The sequence below is a fragment of the Nipponia nippon genome, unplaced genomic scaffold, assembly GCF_047370975.1.
Source record: "Nipponia nippon isolate SJK-2023a ecotype South Korea unplaced genomic scaffold, ASM4737097v1 scaffold_29, whole genome shotgun sequence".
NCBI lineage: Eukaryota > Metazoa > Chordata > Aves > Pelecaniformes > Threskiornithidae > Nipponia > Nipponia nippon.
The window spans coordinates 6,169,893-6,186,769 of record NW_028262346.1 but is presented as its reverse complement, the minus strand read 5'-3'; the positions used below and the strand labels follow the sequence as shown (position 1 = coordinate 6,186,769).

The 16,877-nt window shown below is 44.6% G+C and overlaps 1 protein-coding gene and 1 long non-coding RNA gene across 2 annotated transcripts in view; both read left to right on the top strand.

Moving 5' to 3' along the window:
• The first annotated feature begins 2,233 nt into the window (after positions 1-2,233).
• LOC148054961 (uncharacterized) lies at positions 2,234-2,734 on the top strand. Its single transcript, XR_015706119.1, has 2 exons — positions 2,234-2,326; positions 2,635-2,734. It is a non-coding gene; the product is annotated as an uncharacterized LOC148054961 (long non-coding RNA).
• A 1,137-nt stretch (positions 2,735-3,871) lies between these two features.
• Positions 3,872-16,877, top strand: part of EPG5 (ectopic P-granules 5 autophagy tethering factor) — a 76,821-nt gene continuing 63,815 nt past the window's right edge. Inside the window, 7 exon segments of the mRNA XM_087763650.1 lie at positions 3,872-3,880; positions 6,063-6,277; positions 6,279-6,999; positions 8,821-8,857; positions 9,559-9,738; positions 15,141-15,167; positions 16,040-16,176. Coding sequence (XP_087619776.1) covers positions 3,872-3,880; positions 6,063-6,277; positions 6,279-6,999; positions 8,821-8,857; positions 9,559-9,738; positions 15,141-15,167; positions 16,040-16,176 — 1,326 coding nt within the window.

Genomic DNA, 16,877 nt, shown 5'->3' with positions numbered 1-16,877 from the left:
CAAGGAAGGCTGGCATGAGAACAAGTACTTGTGATTAGCCATGAACTGTAGATCACGTAGGGCTGTTTCCCCTGGAAGAGTATCTACTCTACAATACATTGCATGGTTTCTTTATTGGGATTTTTCAGCTGACTGAGCACAATAGATGGTGTTAGGCTTTTCCGGATGTAGAGATCTCCAGTGAAGCTGAAACTTGGCTCGCACATTCACTAAATGCAGAGAAGTAATTCCAAAATGGGGGTGTTGGTTCTGAATACATCAACTGTTTGAATAGACCTAAAGCCAAGCAAACCCTGGGTTGGAAGAGGAGTGCCCAGACATGGAGCTACTGGGAAGCAAGTCTGTGTGCCCATGAGAGCTGAAATGGCTTTTCATCTTCAGCATCTTCCCTTGCCTGGTTGTCTTCCAAGTGGTGCAGAAGACTTTGGCCTCCTCCCAGGCCCCTGTGGAGGAGCCTAGCCTCCTCATAGGCACCTATAGTGAGGCTGGGCTTCCTCACAGACATCTATAGAGGGGTCTGGCCTCCTCCCAGACGCCTATACAAGTGCCTGGCCTCCCTACAAACCCTGATAACCAGCTGCGCAGCTCCTGCCTTCCCTCCCCAGGGTGCCCCCCAGGGAGAGAGAGAGACAACAAATGCCTTAATAAGACAACTGCTTTAATAAGACAGAATAAGAAGAGGAATACAGATAGTGAGTAAATCTTACGTCCCTTCAGATGCTGGGCACCCTGCCTTTGGGCAGTCGGATGGAGCTCTCCCTTTTTGGTTCTGTGAGCCAATAGATAAATTATCACAAGAAAACAGCTCTATTCATAAAGGAAGTTGACATGAGAACTTTTTGCTGCATTTCCAGATACAGGCAGGGCCAGGCAGGTGGCGTAAGGGCCAGTACCAGGCGGGAGCTGCCTGCAGGCCTCCTGTTACCACAAGCTGGCTGAGCTCATCCTGCGGCCGAGGGGCTTGTGCCACACAGCACAGCCCTGTGCCTGCCAAGGGGATCACTGGCTCCTGAATGTGCTTCCTGGTCAGGATCAATGCACCCACCTTGACCCATGTACAGTTTACCTTGCCCACAGATACTGTAAATTACAGATCACACTAATAACTTATGGGCTTCTCAAACCCTAAGTACAAGGTCCAATAGAGTGGACATTGCCTGTTCAGGATCATTAACTCCTTGACTACGATGTCTTCTGCAAGGTGGGCCTGAGCTCTGCAGGGGCTCGTCTGTCTAGGGACTGGGAGAAGTCACTTCTGCTCCCAGTGGGGCTTGGACTCGGCTCCAGCTGCAGCTCCTTGAGGACAGCTGGGCGCCAGGGCAGGGATCAGAAGGGGCAGTGGTGCTTGGCCCCCCAGGCTGAGCCAGCAGCCCTGCTGTGGCTGGAGGTGCCTCAGGTGCTGTAGGACAGGCTGCCCCGCTCTAACGGCACTTCCAGGTCCTGCCACGGTGCAGGTAAAAGAGACCTCACACTCCCCATCCTCAACAGTAGGGGCTTGGCTTCTCAACCCACATTCTCTCTAGCAGCAGCCTGGGCCCCCTGCCGGTGTTTATAGGGGAGCCTGGCCTCCTCCCAGGCTCCTATAGAGGAGCCTGACCTCCCCATAGGTTCTTATAGGGAAGCCTGGCCTCTCCGTAGGTTCTTATAGGGAAGCCTGACCTCCTCGCAGGCTCCTATAATGGAGCGTGGCCTCCTCCCAAGCTCCTATAGAGAAGCCTGGCCTCCCCATAGGTACCTATAGGGGAGCCTGGCTTCCTCCCAGGCCCCTACAGGGGAGCCTGACCTCCCCATAGGTCCTTATAGGGAAGCCTGGCCTCCTCTCAGGCTCCTATAGAGGAGCCTGACCTCCTCATATGTCCTTATAGGGGAGCCTGGCCTCCTCCCGGGCCCCTATGGAGGAGCCCTACCTCCCCATAGGTTCTTATAAGGGAGCCTGATCTCCTCATAGGTCCTTATAGGAGAGCCTGGCCTCCTCCCAGGCTCTTATAGAGGAGCCAGGTCTCCCCACAGGTGGGAGCCGGGCCTCCTCCCGGGCCCCTGTAGGGGAGCCAGCCCCCTGCCAGCCCCCTGCCAGCCCCCTGCCAGCCCCCTGCCAGCCCCCTGCCAGCCCCCTGCCAGCCCCCTGCCAGCCCCGCGGCGCCGCAGGCGGTGTGTCCCTCCGTGGCTGCCGTACCCGCCGCGCTGCTGATTGGGCGAGAGCTCCCGGGAGGCGGGCCCGCCCCTTCCGCCACCGCCCTGAGCCGCCTGAGCAGCGCCGCAGCGGGTGGAGGCTATAGACGGGGTCGTCAGGGCCACTCGCAAGGCCTGCGCCAAGAGCAGACCTAAGGTAGGGGGGTCGGGGCGCGCTTCAGGGGGTCGTTCCGCTGTCCCGGTCCCGGGGCCTCGGCCCAGCGGCGGGTCTATCACCGTCGCCTCCCATTTGTGGCGGCTTCGGGCGGCGGTTGCAGTAGCGAGCTGGGTTTAGCGCAACGGGAAGGTGTGTGTGGGGATGTTGTTACATACTGTGGGGCTTTGGTCAAGGGGTTTGGCTCGTATTTGGGGTTACTCGGGTTTTCTGTTTGTTTTTTAAAGCAACGGAAAGGGTGCCTGCTCTGGGCGGTGTTTATATCCACGTTTGTTCGTCCTCTTCTGCAGAAAGCAGTGAGATCGGGGAAGTGTTTTTTTAAAAAAGACTTCTGAATGTCTGCGCTTTTCTGAAGCGATGTAAGAAGACTTGGAGTAATTGGCAGCCAGGTGAAGGGTGTGATAAGCCTTGTGCTGTAAAAGGGTGTAAACAAGCTTTTTATTCTTATGGCTTACGGCCTTCTCAAATAGCTCTGCGCAGCGAGGCAGCTGGGGTTGCCTCTGCGGTGAAGCTGTAGAGTAATAGAGCTTATCGGCATTTAGCAGTGTTTTAGTATAGTGTGGCATGACAATCTTACTACATCTCATACATATAGATTTGGCTTTGAAATGCTCAAAATATGAGGCCATGTATAGCAGGTGACAGAGTTTCTCCTTCGTTAGTTCATAGAGTGGTTTGGGTTGGAAGGGACCTTAAAGACCATCTGGTTCCAGCCCCTCTGCCCTGGGCAGGGACACCTTCCACCAGACCAGGTTGCTCCAAGCCCCGTCCAGCCTGGCCTGGAACACTGCCAGGGATGGGGCATCCACAGCTTCTCTGGGCAACCTGTGCCTCACCGCCCTCACAGTAAAGAACTTCTTCCTTATCTCCAATGCAAGCCTAACCTCTTTGAGTTTAAAGCAAGTTGTTGCTACAGTTGTTAAGTACCACACTTCCTAGGTTTTAATCCTATTGTGAGTGTATTCCTTGTTCATGGTGTTAGTACCAAGAACTTTCTGAAGGCTTTGCTTTCCTTGCAGCTGTGCTATGCAGAATTTCAGTAGTTTGTGGAAATCATCCGAACTGAAATGTCTTGCCTCAGAGTTGAGTCAAAATGGAAATGTTTCCCTTAATTGCTTAAGCTCTACATGTTGTAAACTGCCCCACGTAGAGCAAAGGCATTGGAGTCATGGCTGTCAAAGCCCTCAGAAAATAAATTAATGGATTAATTGACCGCTGTTTTGTAAAACAAGGGTTAGATCCAAGTATCAACTGTGGCTGTGATTCCTGAACTCAAGGCAAGTAAAGACTGGAGGGAAAAGCAATCCCAGAAGAGTGTGTCATTGTTTTTGTTTCGATTCAGCCCCATAGCATGAGCAAGGCAGTTAACTCTAAAGATTGCTGCTTAAGAGAATTAGTTTCTTGCGGGAAGGCGGTGAGTCACAGATGACGCTGGTAGTTCATTAATGACATGTATGGTGACTCCGGCAGCCGCTGTCTTTGGTCGTCCCTTCCAGGTGCAATTCACTGTGAAACAATTCACTGGCGATGTCACATGTGAGAATCCAGAATCCTTCAGTGTTACACATGACCCATTCCTGATATTTTTGTTGCTATTGTTATGCTCAGCTCTGTTAATATGAAGGGGTGTTTGAGGATGCAGTTTGGGGCCTAGTCACATTAAGGACTTTGCCATTCCCATGCCTCAGAAAAAGCCATAATCCTTTGAAAAGCTGAAATTCTCACGAGCTGAGAGAAAGGCTGGCTCAGCTGTGGAGCTGCCAACTAGTGGAATGGAGCCCAGGGCTTTCTGAAAATATTAGCCTCAAAGTTAAGCTTGTCTAGTACCAGTAACACCAGACTGATTCAAACACAGTGAGGTGGCAAAACCAGTGAACCTGGAACTGGTGAAGATGAAGCTGTATGTCTGTGCGCATCTGGGTGGGTAGCACTCAGTTACTCCAGAGATGTCTCCTGAAAAATAGTAGGTGTCCGTAGAGCATGTTGTTCACTGACATGCTAGGAGAGGAGAATCGTGAGGCACGGGACAAGGATAATGAGCGAGTGTTGTCTTCGACTTAAAGGCTAAACCCTCAGAAGAGAGAACAGCAGGTTTTGCTTTCATGTTAATTCAGGACCTGATTTCTCTCATCCTTTCTCAGATGAAATCCCTGTTAACGATTATGGCATTTTTTGCCTTGGAAATTGAGAACTGAAAGGCACTTCATAAATTTTAAATGAAACTATTTTATCTGACAGTAGCATTTGGGAGAAATACAGGATGCTACTCAAAGATAAAGGGAGTTCCTTCCGTATGAGGACTGCAAGAGGGAACTTTGAGATTGTAAAGGGGAAAGGACCAGGATGTGGTTGTAAAGTATGCAGATCAGTATGCTGTCAAAAATACGATCTAGTGAGATAGTATCCTGTGGAAGTTGCTGACTTTGAGTTAATTGTCAGGAGATGTTTATTATAACTACAAGTCCCAGTTTAAAGAATTGTGCTGATCTATTTTTAACCTCTCACCTGTAGCTTTAGCTGGCATTGGAACGTGTCAGGTGTGTTTTGTGATCAGAAGTGTTTACAGCTTTTAATATACTGGAAAATGCAGTCTGAAAGCAAAGCAGCGTATTGCCATTTTGTAAAGGAGCTGTGAGCATATGCTTGATGTAAAATTAGGCTTGAGATCGAGGTTAGCTAGGGCCTTGATTTGAGCTGTTTTCATATATGCTCTCTCGTAAGGCAAAGTCATATCAGATGTTTAGTGAAAGTATATGTGATAATGTCAGCAGGTTTCCAAAACTATCATCTTTTCCCCAATCATGGAGGAGTATTGAGAGCTTTTCCTATTTCAGCTATGTTCTTCGTTATATTATCTGGCTCATCCAAAACTGGAATGCTGTAACCTGACTCTTCTCAGTTTCTCTTCTAATAAACTGGTAGGTATACGCAAACAATTTGCAAATAGGTAAAACACTTTGCCAATTTTTTACAAATTGGCAAATGATTTACAGATTGACAAAATCTTTGTTGATTTTCTGCGCAACATTATTTCCCATGCTGTGCTTTAGGAAGGAGGCTAATCTACACCTTAGACTAGGTTTATGGGAACTATTTACTCCCCAACTGATCTTGATTTAAAAGTGGGCAATCAGTTTACAATTTTAATATCCCTGCTAAGTTTTTCTACTTCTCTAGTGTGTAATACCTATTGAAAATAGGTATTTCAGTAATTGTACAGATGTTGTGATGGTTTTAGAATGTAATTAGGGGATGCATTCCAGAATTTCTTTGTTCTGCAAGTACTTTTTTTGAAAATAATTTTCCATTCATTAAAATATTTCTGTAAACCTGACAAATCAGAGTAACTTTTTTTTGTAATATGGTGAAACCTAGTGACTCTTTTTAGAGGTCAGGGTCCTGTTATTTCGGTTATTTTATATGTTAATGAAACATTCTGTCCTATGATATTTATAGCTTTTTATGTAGAAATGCTGAAGCATTGTTCAAGAACTGACCAAAAAAATAGTCACTGATAGACAGACTTCAAAGGGCAGCTAAAGAACAAGGAACTGTTTGGTACATTTGTTTTTACCTTTAATATTATGAAAATTAATGTGTTAGGAGGGGCTTTTGGAGTTGTGATGTTGACAAATACTAGTTTTGGTGATGGTGGGATTTGGGATGTGAGGGGGAGAGATTCACTTGGTAGTGACACGCTGTTAATATTTTTTTCTAGGAAAAAAAAAAGAAAAAAAGTAGTGAGGAGTCCCAGATACAAGAGTCTGATGATGTCTTTCTCCCTCCTGTGGCAGAGGTGTCTTCTGAAGCCAGGAAAGTGCAAGTGGAACATCCTGGAGAATTTATAGAAATTCGACTCAATGATGAAGCAGAGGATGGAAAAACTATAAATGATGTGTGTGACATCCCCCAGAGTAATTTGCCTTCAGCAAATGTCTTTGGCAGTGACTCTAGAGCCTCCCACAGATGCAGAGGAGTTCAAAGCCGATCCTTCTCATGAGGAATGTGGGGGGGATGTTGAGAAGAGTGGAAAAAGCAAGTTGGACAAACCTCACTGCCCTGTCGAGGCAGTGGCTAGCGGATCAGGAAACTCTGATTTATTGAGTAGTACCTTTCATTCCAGTGCTACTGGCTCTCAGACAGCTGTGGGCTTTGTACAGGACAAAGGAACTGAAAAGGTACAAGATGTCAAAGATCCTCTTGTCTGTTCTTCAGAGAAGCTTCCTCTTAGTATCTCACAGCTCTCTGAGAAATCCAAAACATGTATTCAGTGTTCGGGATTGAAATCAGTTTATCCAGACTTGTCGGCTGAATTGTCCTATGAGAGACCAACCGTAATAGCAGTTAAACCCCTGTTTCACAATGAAAGGCTGTATCCAGAGCTCCCAACCAAACCAGAACTGGTGCCGTTCACCAGAGAACAGCTGAAAATTTTTGAGCCATGTTCATGGTTGGAGAATGTTGACTCCTATGCAGAGGAATTTGAAAGTGTTGCTCATCAGGACGGGCATGAATTTTATGAACTTCTACTGAACTACACGCGCTGCAGGAAGCAGCTGTTGCTGGCTGAGGCAGAGCTGCAGGCTATGACGACAGACTGCCAAAATATTAAGGGGAGATTATGGACTTTTAAAGAAGAACAGAAAACTGTCCAGGTGCTGTTGCTGAAGCTACTTTTGAATCCAAACTATTTGGATGGGATTCCAGACGTTAATTTCACTTGCTGTCAAGTTTACCATATTTAAGCTGTTTTATTCTAAAAGATATGATTGCCTTTGCTTTTCTGTCTCTCCACTGATTCCCAGTACTTCGAACTACCATCCTGTTGAGATTTAAGACAGTTTGTTGTTTGGTTTTTAAACTCTGATGCGTGTCGGGTAGTGGGATCTCTGTTAGTGATCTCTTTTGGAGTCAGACTCATGTTTGTAGTCAGTCAGAATGAGCCTGTGTACAGCCACTTCTGCTTGTAGTGTTAGGTGAAGTTTGTGCCGCAGTAGATGCAGGGGATATGTGGTGGAGTAGGACTTCAGCGTGACTGTAGCGGTGATGTCCCATCTGGCCTGCTGCCTATAGTGACAGTTTTCATTGACGTCATTCCTGACTGTCCTGCCCTCAGAGGTGGCAGCTGCAGAGGAGCTTGAGTCATGCTCGTGGGTGACCCTGTTGCTCAAAGCGTAGGGAGTGTGAAGTCCATCCACTTTCAGTAACTGTTGCTTCATAAGTGGTGCTGTGGTTTTAGCTACTTCCAGGCTGGTCATAGTACTCTGTAGCATTTCTGTCTGCAAACCAGAGGAGTCTGGGGAGCTCTTTGGTGCATGCATCAGAAAAATTTTCCCCCAAACTCATTCTGCGTAACTTGTTTTTGGAGTTGGACTTTACAGTGGGAGTGAATGAAATTGTTCTGGTGCTCTGATGCTGTTTGTAGCCAACACATCGTCAAAATTGTCCAAGGGTGCTAAGTACCTATGTATGTGGTGGCTTTTACCATTGTTTCTGAGTGCAGTGCCTCTCCTGTGCAGCTCTTCAGAGTTGAGACGTGACATCCACTGAACGGATTTGAATCGTTTGCTTTTTACTAGGGAATAATGACCTGTATCACTGAACCTCACTGAACTCTCAGTTTTGTGTTGATCACTTTCTACACTGAAGGCAATTTTGGCTTCACTCTTATGTCCCCACTGGTCATCATACAGTTGGCTACGCTCGCTGCTTGCTTTATTCCAGTCTGATTCACTATATATTTATTATATGTCCAGAGAAATTGTTGTCTTTATACTAATTTAAAATTCTTATTCTACTAACTTAGGAAACACAGGGATACTTTCAAGCTAACCTTCTAAAGTACTGATTCTGAAGCATGTTTCCTGGTTGCATAAAAAAATAACAGCAATGTTATGTATTGTGGTTTTCTTGTGCTGAAGAATTAGAGGCAGAGCAGAGGAAGACTAGTCTCAGCTTTTAATTCCAGTTTGGGAAAAAGTTAGAGTACAGTTCATCTCTGAAAATTTTAAATGTATAATGGGGAATTGCTATACGTATTGAGTTCTGGGAGCTTAGAAAAATATTTATCTTGTTTCAGTAGATATTTTAGCTTTAAAAATAGGAGAGCCAAATATTTATGGAAATCTATAAACTGGGAAGCAGGTGTGCTCACTGGGAGTAGAGAGACCTGGTTTTGTTCACATCTGTCAGTGATGCAGACAAGTCACTTCATATCTATTTCTAAATCTGAGTTATTGAGGGTTTATAGAGTAATCTTTTCAGAAGTCAGGGATATGCATCTTCAGTAATCAGCACCTCTAAAAAGTATGTAGGATGTTCCGACATGTTTGTTTTGTCCACCTGTGAAGTGGCCCCTTTTATGAAAGCTTTGAAATCTGTTGAGGGGAGGGTTATGTCAAAGTTAATTTCTGTAAGTACGCTTGACCCAACAAAATGACAAAGCCACTTAAATAAAATAATTGCTTTCTTTTTAGGGTTTCTGTGCAGATCAGTGCAAAGTGACAGGTCACCATTGCTAATGAAAGGGTTAAAGCCAAAATAGACAAAGCCACTGCCTCAAAATGCCTCCTGAAAGAATTAAAGCCTAGGGGCAAGGAGGATATTTAAATATCTTAGTCACTTAACTAAACAAAAGAAAGGCCTTTGTGATTTAGGGAGTAGTTAGAATGGTTGTAAGATAAGGGGGCTCCGGAATAATCCCATCTCAGACAACTGGGCCTTGGGAGAACAAATGCACGGAAGATAGGAGGTCACAAAAGAATGACGACAGCCTTGAAGGACACGTTTACGTGATCCTAGGACTGAGTTTGCACAGAAGCAAAGGTCAGTCAGCGAGCACAGTGAAGAAGACTACGAGCCTTCATCTGAAGAGCCCCAAAGACCACCTGAAGACCACCACGGGAGACAACTGCGCGTGCGGATCGTACATTTGCATATGTTAATGAGTTCCAGGAAATCTCATGTTTATGTAAATGATTTCTCGGAAATCCTGTGAATATGTAGGATTTTATAGTATATAATCTCTGAAAGTCCACCAAATCGGTGGAGCACTCATGGTGGAGAATCCCCAGTGCTGCCCAGCGCTGCAATAAAGGATACCTGCTTAATAGTAACTTCGTTGCTATTGAGTTTCATTTCAGGGACTCTCTGAATACTCGGTTTCTCCCTTGGGGAGATTCGGACTGTGAGGAGAAGCATCCGTGAATTTTTGTATCACTACTAGACAGTGGAGCTGAATGAAAGTGTGTTGGGGGAGCTGAAAAAGCTGTTTGAAGCCAAAGCAGAGCATGTGCATCAGACACTGGCGCTGCACTCATACGCTTCGGTGTTGTCCCAGTTGCAGGTGGAGTCATATGTCTACAGGTTGTTCAGCAGCTTGTCCCTGCTGAGATCAATTGATACAAAAATTCACGGATGCATTCCCCCCTTTTCTTTAAACTTTGTAAATTTCTTTACAAAGGTCTTAAGTTTTCAAGGCCCAAACTCTCATAGCCAATTTCTTCAGCTTATACCACAAAAGGCAATTGACAACTGTTAGTATAATAACAAACACCAATAATATCAAGAGTGGGTGGGTTAGAACATTCAATTTTTTCTCTGCAGAGAAAATACCCCACCAATGATGGGAGGTATCATCTTTAATTTGACTAGACAGTCCAATAAGTTTATCCTTAGTTATTATTGGTTCAAGATTTTGTTTAATTTTTCCAGAGATATGTTTGCACGACTTATATTTAAGCCAAAACATTGCCACTGGTTCTTCTGTATATGCAAACACATAAAGGGAGTGATTAGGTGATATTCTTCAACTACGATGAGTTATTAGTCACTAAACACACATGTCTGGCATTAATTTCTACAAACATTTCAAACACATCAGGAGACAGGATCATCCATTTGCAATTGTTAACAGAATGTTCTAATAAGCATGGTTCATATAATTGAGACTGTTGTCCACAGAAGATACTGTCAGAGGTGGTTTCACAAAGATCTACATCATATGTTTGTCTCAGGTAGTGGCAAAGATTTTTCAGGAATTATACTTAATACCTCACCTTGTTCCGCAGCTCGTCTTGCCTCGTGATCAGCCAATTTATTTCCCACTTCCCTGTCAGTGTTACCTTTCTGATGCCCTTTGCAGTGCATAATTGCCACTGCTGACTGAAGTTGTACAGCATCTAAAAGTCGTAAAATGATATCAGCATGTTTTATACCTTTCCCTTGAGCAGTTAAGAGTCCTCGTTCTTTCCAAATTGCTCCACATGGGCATGGACTACACCAAAGGCATATTTTGAATCCGTCCAAATATTTACTCGCAGCCCTTCGGCCAGCTCCAACGCTCTCACTAGGGCAATTATTTCAGCTCGTTGTGCAGATGTGCCCTTAGGGGGTGACTTTGCTTCCACCAGGTGGTCTGTGGTGGTTCCAGCATATCCTGCCATTCGAACTCCATTCTTTAAGAAACTGCTCCCATCAGTGTACCAGGTTCGGTCGGCTTCCTCCAGCAGCTCTTCCTTCAGGTCTGGTCTGATTGCATATACAGTTTCAATAGTTTCTATACAATCATGCACGACAGTCTCCATTTCCTGTTTATCGCTTATGACTTCTATATCATCTAAAACGGAGGTTACAGTGTGGGAAGTGCGCACAATCATCTTTTGTCCCAAAGTAAATTTTCGAGCTTCTTGGATAATCAAAACAACGACAGCCACTGCCCGAAGGCATCCCGACCATCCTTTGCTTACTCCATCCAATTGTTTAGAGAAGTATGCTACAGCTCGTTTATAAGGACCCAGCTTCTGGGCCAGAATTCCCAGAGCCACTCCTTGCCTTTCATATGAGAACAGCCAGAAAGGTTTCGTTATATCTAGTAGGCCCAAAGCTGGAGCCTTCATTAGCTCCAGTTTCACTTCCTTGAATGCCCTCTTAGCTTCATCAGTCCATATTAATTGTGTCTGGCTATTTTCAACAGTTCATATGGAGGTTTAACCAAAAGTCCATAATTATAGATCCATAATCGGCACCAACCTGTCATTTCCCAAAAGGTTCGAAGCTCTTTTACCGTGGTCGGTTCTGGAGTTCTGCAGATAGCTTCCTTTCGGTCATTCCCGAGCTGTCTTTGTCCCTTGGAAATCATGAATCCCAGGTATATTACTTCCTTCTTCACGATTTGGGCTTTCTGTAATGAGACTCGATAACCACTTAATCCCAGAAAATTCAACAAGCTCACAGTCCATTCCTTGCACTCTTCATCCTTTTCTGTGGCTATTAAGATATCATCCACATATTGCAAAAGAATCCCGTTTCCTGGGGGCCTCTCCCAGGTCTCTAATTCCTTAGCTAATTGATTCCCAAAAATGGTAGGGCTGTTTTTAAAGCCTTGGGGTAACACTGTCCAGGTCAGTTGGGTTTTTCATCCTGTATCAGGGTTTTCCCATTCAAAGGCAAATAAATTGCAGTTTTCTGGAGCCAAGGTAAGGCAAAAGAATGCATCCTTTAAATCTAACACAGTAAACCATTCATAGGTTTCCTTTAAACCAGTCAGCATATGTATATAGGTTTGCCACTACCGGATACAAATCTTCAACTATTTGATTTATTGCCCGCAAATCTTGCACCAATTGATAATGTTTGCCATCAGGCTTTTTGACAGGCAGAATGGAAGTGTTATGCATTCAATTAATAGTCCAAATTTTATAAACTCTTCTATAATACTTTTTACCCCTCGCCTATCTTCCAATTCCAAGGAGTATTGCTTTATCTTAACAGGTCGTGCCCCTTCTTTGAGTTTAACAACAACCAATTCAGCATTTTTAGCCTTTCCAGGTATTCCTGAGGCCCACGCTCCTGGGTATACCTGGTCTTTTATTTCTTGTATCATTTCTTCTTCTCTAATTTGGGGTTCGGTAAGAACCATACTTAAAATTCCAATGTGATTTTTGTCTGGTATTTTAAACTCAATTTCCCCATTTCTAAATTTTATTTCAGGATTTAGTTGTTCAAATAGGTCCCTTCCCAGTAATGGTCTAGGAGCCTCAGGCAGGTAGAGAAATTTGTGAATCCCCACACTCTTCCCAATTCTAAATTTTAATGGTTTCAAGAAAAAAGCTTTTTCAACCTGCCCAGTTGCTCCCACAACATTAACATTTTGTTTACTTATAGGTAACAAGGTTTGATTCAATACAGAGAATGTGGCTAACGGAGCCACTATCTCCTTTCCCAGTTTCCTTCTGTCCTCCCCCTCCCCATTCCGATATACTCTCCACGCTTCCTCCAGCAACTTTTCTAAATTCCTTATATCTGGTTCCCTAAGTTTCTGAAGTTTCTTTCTGGTATCATTAGTGGATTGTCCCAGAAACAGAGACACCAGCTGCTGTGTGGCAGCTTCTGACTCCGGTTCCATAGTAGTAAATCTTCTCACAGCAGCCCGTAAGCGATCTAAAAACTCCGTGGGCGTTTCAGTCTGCCCCTGCTTGATAGCATACAGAGCAGACCAGTTAACTGCCTTTGGGATCGCATGTTCTATTCCCAATTTGATCCAGGTTCGGTATCGTTGCAACAAACGGTACTGAGCTGGATCATTACGGTCCCAACCCGGGTCCCTGGAGGGCACATGATCTTCGGCCGTGCCCTGTAACACTCGTCCCTCAATCTATGTTTCTAAATGAGCTCGGGCTGCCTTTAATACAAGCTGCTTCTCAGTTTCAGTCATAGCATCTAGCATAAGATCCACATCTTTCCAATCCGGGTCCAAATTCTTAGTAATCCACTCAAACCTTTTCGCAATCCCACTTGGGTCCTCCCTATACCTCTTAACTGCATCCTTCCACTTATCCACATCATCCATCTGGAAAGGAACTTTTCTTCCGCCTTTCTGGGTCTCTTTCACCTTCAAACACCTCTGTCCAATACTACATGCTGAACAACACTGCTTCAACTTCCCTAACTCTTTCTGATTTTCCTTTTCCAAAGCCAACACCATGGGATTTTGGGGAGAAAAATTAAAACCACAATCTTTCTGGGACTCAGGGTGATTTCGGAGGGTGAAAAACATATCCGCATACATAGCTTCGTCCCATTTTCCCTCCCTCCTTAAAAATAACAGGAGTTGCAGCAAGGCATTATACTTCAGAGTCCCATTCACAGGCCACTTTTCTTCATCATCTAATTTATACAATGGCCATCACTGATTACAATACTTAATTAGAGTTTTCTTATTCACATTTCCTCCAGGAGGACCCCCTATGTCCTTCCAGTGATATAAAATGCAACCTAGTGGAGATTTCTTTGCTATCTCTTTACTTTGCTGTGACCCTCCCATTTTATTGGTCCCAGTTCTCTCCTGTATTCCCGCAGTATCTTAACTGTTAGTTCCGCGGTCCACACTTTACCACTTAGAGGGTTACAGAATTACTGTTTTACATCCTTACAACCTTTTTCTTTCGCTTCGTCCGTCTCCGGCCGTTTCCCTCGCGGGACAACGAAACCGCGGATCAGGACTCCGCACTCGCTTCGTACTAAGAGTACGTCTCATTCACACACGCACAGGACAGCATACACACTTTTGACGACAAAACACTCAAATACCAAGTACGTCTCATTCACACACGCGCAGGACAGTATAGACACTTTTGACAACAAAAACCTCACATACCAATACAATGAACAAAAATCCTAAAAGCAAACACAGAGCAACTACTTGTCCTTATAACATGCCAAACACAATCCCAAAATCAAATAACCGAGTTCCAAAGCCAAGATCCAATATACCCAAATGCAAGCGTTCCAAATGAGCACCGAAGTACTCCCAGATGAGCACAGAAGTGCTCCCAGATGGGCATCGAAGTGCCCCCAGTGTATACCTTTAAGGCGCTAGCAGCCCGGTATACTCCACCAAGCATGAACCACTCACGGCTTACAGGGGTTTCCGACAGATGACTAGTCCCAAACCAAATTTAAGAAAGAATACCTTTTTCCGAAGACGGTCCTTGTCTGCTCCCGCAGCGATCCGATTGAGGCAAGGAGTCCCTCCGGAAATTTTCCGGGGGTGCCCTAGGGAGTCCCATTCTCAACGGGTCCTGCAGCCGAGCAGAGAGGGTCCCATCTGGGGTGCCAAAACTGATACAAAAATTCACGGATGCTTCTCCTCACAGTCCGAATCTCCCCAAGGGAGAAAGGGAGCATTCAGAGAGTCCCTGAAATGAAACTCAATAGCAACGAAGTTACTATTAAGCAGGTATCCTTTATTGCAGCGCTGGGCAGCACTGGGGATTCTCCACCATGAGTGCTCCACCGATTTGGTGGACTTTCAGAGATTATATACTATAAAATCCTACATATTCACAGGATTTCCGAGAAATCATTTACATAAACATGAGATTTCCTGGAACTCATTAACATATGCAAATGTACGATCCACATGCGCAGTCGTCTCCCGTGGTGGTCTTCAAGTGGTCTTTGGGGGTCTTCAGATGAAGGCTCCTAGTCTTCTTCACTGTGTTCGCTGATTGACCTTTGCTTCTGCGCAAACTCAGTCCCAGCATCACGTAAACTGTGTCATCCTATTGTGACTTCCTATCTTCCATGCATTTGTTCTCCCAAGGCCCAGTTGTCTGAGATGGGATTATCCCTGAGCCCCCTTATCTTACAGCCATTCTAACTACTCCCTAAATCACAAAGGCCTTTCTTTTGTTTAGTTAAGTGACTAAGATATTTAAATATACTCCTTGTCCCTAGGCTTTTCAGGAGGCATTTTGATGCAGTGGCTTTGTCTATTTTGGCTTTAAGCCTTTCACAATGGCTCTTCAGCAGCAAGAACAAGGTGTGTTGCTGGTCTAGACTGCTCCCCACGCTGTTTAGGGTGCCCAGCACCTTGTTCATCTGCAGTTTTGGAGTCTTGTGGTGGAATTTGTATACTGGAGTGTTTCTCCTCTCATACTAAAACCTGCTGATCTTATGTAGGGATCAGTGAAACTTTTTTCTCACAGGAAAAACTCAGATTCTCTTATTCACTTTAAGAGTGGAAGTTGAATGCAGGAGTACCTTCTTCTGTCTAAGCTGCATACTACCACTGATTGCTGTAGAGGAACACTCGGTGGGATGGGACACCCAGACTCCAATCTTTTGTTGTCAAAGGCAACGTATAATACAGTCCCTTTTCTAAATTGATTATGCACAGTTCTAAAAACAGCTGGATATTTTTCCTGCTTTACTTCCTCTTGGAAGGCCATTTGAAATCTCACAGCTCTAATACTTGGAAATCTTTTTGGTTTTCATCCTAGGTGTATTACTTATACGGGTTTGTGCCAATATTATCTTTTAGCAAAGTATTCCTCCCCCTCCTGCCCTGGATATTTATCCTTCCTAGTCCTCCCTTTGCCCCCCACCTCCCAGATAGTTTATATGCATAGTAAATGGCGGTTCTTACAAAGTTTATGTTGAGGGAAGGCCTTTTATTAGAGTAACCATAGTATATTCTTCTTGTAATTAGCATCCAGTGCTTAATTGTAAGATTAAATAAAGTACTCTAAATAAGCGTTCTTCTCTGTCAGATGTCGCAAGCAGCTGTGTTGAAATATCTTGGTATCTAGAGATACAGAGAGCAAGTTTTATATATAGCTGCAAAACCACTACTTATGCTACTACTCTGAGAACTGCTCATCAAAGCTCCTTGATTCTGTTTTTAATTTACAGTTTCAAAGCAGTCAGAAAATCTTTCTTCAGACTTGGGCCACTTGAAGGAGTGTATCAGCGTCCTTTTCAGTTTCACTCGCAGAGTTATCGAAGATCCTCAGTTTCAGAGTGACCTTCTCATGTGGCTGCGGAGACTGGTGAGGGAGTAAGCATGGGTATAGCTGTTTGATCCAACACATGGGATGAATTCGGGAGTAATTTCTGAAAGTGTTTCTCTCACTGTCCCACATGCAATGATTTTTTGGGGGTTTGTTCTACTTGAGGAACAGAATCTGTTAGTGAATCTTTAGAATGAATTCCCTTGTCTGATGAAGTCAATGGAGGTCAGCAGCATTAATGAGGACTGGCACCTGAGCAGCCAACACTGCTCAAAGTGGACTTCATATTCATTATGCTTTTACTTATTTTGAAAGTAAAACTATTCAGACTTGTCATTTTTGAGAAATTTCTATTCTTGCTGATTTCTAAATAAATTAGTTTTTTATGCAATTGTAAAGTAATTAATTTTTCTACACCAAAAAAATGGTTTGTGGCTGTAGAGAACTGCTAGTGCAAAACAACGAGATGTCTCAAACAGCCTGGGTGCTAAAACCACAATGCAGAGCGACGGTCGCTAGGACCCAGGACCGGACAGTACCTGGAGTGAGGGTGAGGGAGGGAGCCCTGTGGAGATAGGGCGGCCTTGCCTCGGCCCCATCCCCCGCGGTCTGTGAAGCGTCTTATTCTCCCCCACACCTACTGCCTGGGGGACAGTCCTGGTATCACTCCTCCTGGTCTGACTGGTCGCTGATGTAATTTTCCAATTAGCAAAACTACTAACCACTTGTGCCTTGGGAAA